At 38.6% G+C, this 6,000-nt stretch overlaps 1 protein-coding gene across 2 annotated transcripts in view; it reads right to left on the bottom strand.

Annotated features, from left to right (window-relative positions):
* Window positions 1-6,000, bottom strand: part of LOC109936321 (WT1 associated protein) — a 45,538-nt gene that overhangs the window by 10,444 nt on the left and 29,094 nt on the right. For both annotated transcript variants that reach the window (XM_048601011.1, XM_048601012.1), the window contains one exon: window positions 2,085-2,239. In XM_048601011.1, coding sequence (XP_048456968.1) covers window positions 2,085-2,239 — 155 coding nt within the window. The remainder of the gene's footprint in view (window positions 1-2,084; window positions 2,240-6,000) is intronic.

The following is a 6,000-nucleotide window of genomic DNA, read 5'->3' as shown; positions in this document are numbered from 1 at the left end:
AGGCCAAGCAGCATCAGAGGAGCAGGAAAGCTGACATTTTGGGAAATATCTTGTTTCCTCCAGGAACGTCCCCAGTTTCTCCAACTTAGCCACATAACTGAAGTTTACCATCCATGGAGAAGGAGGGTCTAGGCCCGAAACGTTAGCTTTCCTGCTCCTCTGATGCTGCTTGGCCTGCTGTGTTCATCCAGCTCTACACCTTGTTATTCCAGTTTAATCAATCTCTTCATACATAAAACTCTCCAACCCAAGCAACTATCTGGTCAATTTCATCTGTGCCCTCTCCAGTGCAATCATATCCCTCCTATGCAGATTCCAGAACTGCGCACACTATTCCAGCTGTGGCCTAGCCATTTTTCAACAGTTCCAGCATAGCCTCCATGCACTTAAACTCTATGCCTCGGCTAATAAAGACAAGCATTCCGCCTGACTTAACTACTTGTCCTACTACCCTATGAAACCAGTGGACATGCACACCAAGGTCCCCTGATCCTGGGTGCTCCCTGCTTCCTAATGCTCATCATGCCTTGTCTCATTTTTCCTGCCCAAGTGCATCACCTCTCATTTATCCAAACTGAATTCCATCTGCAACTGATCAATCCATCTGACCAGCCCATCCATATCCTCCTGTAATGCAAGGCCATCCTCCTCAATATTTACCCCCCACCAATTCTTGTATCATCCATAAACTTACTGAGCAACCCTCCTATATTCAACTCTAAATCATTTATATACACCACAGATCAGTCTCAACTTAGATCGCTGCCGAACCCCTTTGGACACAGTCCAATCACAAAAATACCCCTTAACCAACATTCTCTGCTTCCTGCCACTCACCCAATTCTGGAAATTAGCCAAATCCTTTCAGACCCCATGACCTCTTCCTTTTGTCATCAGTGTCTCATGTAGGGCCTGAAGTCCAAGTAAACTACATCAAATGTATTGCCCTCATTTATTCACTTGAATTTTTTTTTTTTTCCCAAAGAGGTGACCAATCTAGTTGGTTAGACATGACCTCCCCTTAACAGAACCGTGTTGAGTGTTCTTGAGTAATCCCTGCCTGTCTAAGTACAGATTAGTTGTGTCTCAATTGTTTCCAACAGTTTCCCTGCCAGTGAGGTTAGAGTGACTGGCCTGCAATTTCCAGGTTTATTTCTTGCTCCTTCCTTGAGGAGCGTATCACATTGGCTGTCCTCCAGTCCTCTCGCATTTCTCCTGCCGTCAGGGGGGAAAATTGACAATTGTCAGCACCTCTACTATATTCTCCCTTGAAGAGAAGGGATTTGAAAACAAAGGATAAGAATTTTAAAATTAAGCCAGTCAAGCAGTGCTATCAATATACATCAATCGTGGGTTGATTGTGAAGTCACAGGCGGCAGCGCTTTGGATAACTTCAAGTTTATGAAGGGTGGAATATGGGAGACTAGCCAAAGGTGCATTGGAATAGTCTCATCTGGAGGTGATGAAGGCATAAACGATTTCTGGAACAGATGAGTGGAGACAGACAAAATAAGACCTTGTTGCAGAGATGGTAACAAGCAGTCTTAGTGATGATGCAAATCAGATGATAAGCTCATCTTTGGGTCAAATGTGAGAAAGGCTTAGGGAAAGATACGAAGCTCAAACCAGTTGTCAGGAAGAGGAACAAAAACAAAGTTGCTGGAAAAGCTCAGCAGGTCTGGCAACTTCTGTGAAGGAAAAAACAGAGTTAACATTGCGGGTCCGGTGACCCTTCCTCAGAACAAGGTACAGGATCCCTAGGGTATCTAGGTGGACACCTCTGGAACAGAGTTTAGAAGTGAAGACCCAAAAACCAACTGCTTTAATATTCCTTTTTAAATTGAATAGATTTTGTTCATCCAGTCCTGGATGTTGGTTCAGCAGTCTAAAAGTTCAACAACAGTTGCGTCAAGAAATGTAGGAAAGATGAAGTTGGGTCCTCAGTACAAAAAAAAAACACACCTTGTCTTTACCCATTAAAAATGGCAAGTGATGCCCATACATGTTACAGAAAGTGCTACTCTGAAAGAATGTATTTTCTTTCATCATATGCAATCAAGAACTCAGTACTGAATTCCACTCACCATCCTGACTGCTTTTGAGCTCTTCACTGTACTTCTTCTGTAAAGCTAATTCAGCCTCCAGTTGTGCAATACGTCCCTGGGACAGCTGTCTTCCTAGTTCCTGGTTTTCCTGAATTAACATCCGACATTTGGCCATCAACTTTTTCCCCGTTTGGCTGTAAAGACAGACACTTACCATCACAGAGGGAAATGACAGTTCTTCATAAAGTGGAGATCACCATACATGCTTTTAAAGCCCAAACATTTCTAGCCCAATGTATTTCAGCCACATGGACTTGGGTTCTTCCATCTTAAATACATAATTTTTTTTCATACCCCCTGTTAAAACCTTGCTACTTAATATGTTTTGCATAAAGCCTTTGTCTTTTTTTTAAAAAAGGACAGAAGTGATGCTCTGGAAGCAAATGTCAGCCACCTCCAGCAGAAGATTTGATTGCAGCACTGAACTTATACCAAATTTAATACATCCAGAGTTCTCATGCATAATGGTATGAACTCAATTTGATTAAACATATGGCCAGTTAAACAAAAAGCACAAGTTTATACACATGAAACTCTGACCTCAAGGGAGGGAAATAAAAAAGGCATCGACACGATAAAGTACAACGGTCTCAACTCAATTAATAATTATTCGAAGTTCTCAGATACTCTGTGGTAGGAACATATTCAAGTCACCATCCAACGTTTGATCCCAGGGCTGTAATGATCTAGCTGATCTTGGCCAGGGTGACTACACATTACTAAAATTTGGCCAACAGCCAATTTTGAGGGAACCCTGTAAAGAAGGGATAAATCAGATTGAAGCACCCATTCCTGATTATACAGAATCTTGTGATGAAATGGGCCTGTATATACACCGGATGAGGACAGCAACAGGTTTCAACTTGGTCATGAAGCCAATAATGATCAATGGGAAACCATCACTCAAATTTCAACCCAAAGTAGACGGAACGCTATTGGTGCCTTAGAATGTACCACAAACAACTGTTATGCAACTTAAAATGAAGAGAAGCAGAAAACAATAAATTGTTCAGATGGCCCAATATATAGTTCATATTTTAAGCTCGTCATGTTTCTGCAGTGGAATTAAAACAGAAAAGAGGGCACCAAAACTAATAAAGAGCCAAGAATAGTGACAAAATGTCTAAAGTTTGTTGAACAGGTTGACAGAGATTCTCTCAATTAGCACACAATTAAAAATGGTGGTAATGGTCTTTAAGACTTTTAAAATCTATTAAGTCCATGCAAGTACACTTGAAAACAATAAAAGGCACCAAATAGCTGAGTGCTGACAATTTTTGAAGCATAGAACTGGGCTCCTATTAACCAAATGGTGCAGAAACATACATTTTATGGGTAGATGGTCAGTGCAAAATAATAAAATTCTGTTATTTCCTTTCTCCGTACCTCCAAGCAAAAAAAAAAGCACAACCATACCCTCAAATGATGGCATCACTGGTGCAGAAATGTACAATATATAGGCAGAACGGAAGATAGTCAATGCACAATAATGCAATTCTGTTGTCTCCTTCCCCTGCACCTCCAAGGAAAATAAAAGCGCAACCATACTTTCAAATGATGGACCAAAAGCAATACACCGGCCTGAGTAGTTTAAATGTTAAATTAGGATTTGTACGAACCATACCGGTATGAGGTCATGCTATGTTGTAAGCCTATTCCTACAGGACTTAAAAATAAGAATCAAATAAAACAGTTGAAGCTGTAACTGAATTGCCGATGAAATATGTGCTTCTATCCCTCTTCGTAAAAGCAATTTTTGAGAAACTGACATTGTTGAAATAACATCCATCACCACCTTTAACAGTCTTTCCGAAATGCTTTGGTACAAAAACATTTGTTGTGGCCTGAACTTCGTCTCAGACCAGCTGTCATGCTGTCTGTAAACAGTTTCTCTTCTACATTTAGAAACAGTATGTACTATTAACAATTGATGCATAATAACAAACAACCACACGTAACTACACAATTCTTATTTTACACAACACATCTAAACTGCGACATAAGACATGATTAAACAAAAAAAATCAATGAAAATTTTACAAATTCACAGAACTTGAAACACTATTTTATGCACAAAATTTAAGACACACCCATTCCTGCAAGGCCCAGGTAAGGCTTCCCACACTGTTAATAATCAGATATCATTTGAAAGCGGGGATCAAATGTGAACAAATGGTATGGCCCTGGGAATGCGCATTAAAGCAATTGTGAGCATATTTCTGTGGAAAAGGAGCATGGCGTAACCAACGGAGGCTCAAAGAAAAACCAAAAAGCGCTATTTTGTGATAACCTTGTTTAAAATATACATTCCACTGACTTCAATAAACTTCTACCAGTTTGATCTTCCAACTTCACTGGTACAGACTGATGCAACACAAACATTTCACAGAGCAAGAAATTTAGTTTTGCAGTTTTAAAAGTATGTGAAATTTCCTTTTTACTGAAACAGGTCATTTTGCAATATTAAAAATATACAAAATACTGAACAATGAAATTGAATACGTCCCACAATATGAAAATAGGGTAATAGGGTTAGATTTTTACCAGCAAAAATTCCACTCAGAGCTTTACAATGAGCACTTGGAAAAACATCATAATACAAAAAAAAACTACAATGTTTTCCTCCCTGAGTTGGTGACCAGAAAAGTTAGAATTTCACAGTATTAAAGTTTCTCAGTCATCACAACATCTCAACACCTCAAGCTACATCAAAATTCTTAAAATACACATTTTTAAGAAAATGCAATCTCAATATTGTTTCTGACACAAATATTCAAACTAGTGTAGTTGAGGTATTTTGTTTATGGAACTGGGAGCTCTAAGGCGGCTTCAGAAAAATAAGTAAAAATGGTGTGGTGCACCTACTTAGCACTTCGTTTTCATAAAAATAGAATTCCAAAAGTTTGTGTTTTTAGTTGAGAAGTTAAAGTTTGATTTAGTGCACAACTGCTATCACATTGTTCAAGAGACTAAATCTAATTTTCACATTGTGTCCAAGCAAGTGATTTCGAAATAGCACTACATAAAGAAACAACATAATTTATATATGAAATTGGAACCTACTTGTAATACTGATTTCAGCTACATACCAGGCAGATTTTCTGAATTGTATATGAAGAATGTCGATTAGATAAATTGTCTCATTCAATTGGAAGGGAACAATACCACCTTTCAGCTTCAGATGTGTTTAAATATTCCTCCACCAATGACAAAAAAAAATAGAAAAATCAAAATTCCCCAAAGTGATATTTTATCTGGTGCAACCTTCAGATATACAATAATCACTTGCAGTTCCCAGAATAAAACTGAATTTCAGTACACTTAGGTTCTACAACTGAACAAATGTGTTTCCAGATAAGTCACTGATGGAGTTAATTCACCTCAGAAATCAAAACCCAGTACAAAAAAAGTTACGTTTTGAAAAAAAAAGCAGTATCGCCAGTGGAAGGGGATTAAATTTCACTGACAAAAAAACTAACCAAACAGTTAGCTTTCCACTTTCCCGCTTACATTTATAAGGCTACTCACAGTCTGGTACATACAAGTTGGTTAGTTAATCAAGTTAAAGAAACCATAATCACGAGAGAGGGAAGGTTGCTTCAGAATGAATCAGTGTGAAATATGGATTATAAATTCAACTCAAGAGTTGATGGCCAGTTCAAAAAATTGAAACCTTTGACTGCGCTCTAAAGTCACTTCAATGTTTTTTTTCAACTCTTGAAAGTTCACCGTGATACAAGCAGGAAGTCTTCAGTCTTACACCAAACTGACTTCCACTGGTCACTAGCAACGTTTGGAGTGCAGGGCATTCCACTACTTTAAAACGTATTTACACGAAAACTCAATTCAGGCCCAGTGTCTGAGATGAGAAAAGCTACGTTCTCTCCTCCAAACT

This window comes from Rhincodon typus, chromosome 9 (assembly GCF_021869965.1).
Source record: "Rhincodon typus isolate 14 chromosome 9, sRhiTyp1.1, whole genome shotgun sequence".
In the NCBI taxonomy this organism is placed as follows: domain Eukaryota; kingdom Metazoa; phylum Chordata; class Chondrichthyes; order Orectolobiformes; family Rhincodontidae; genus Rhincodon; species Rhincodon typus.
This window is presented reverse-complemented; position numbering and strand designations above follow the sequence as displayed.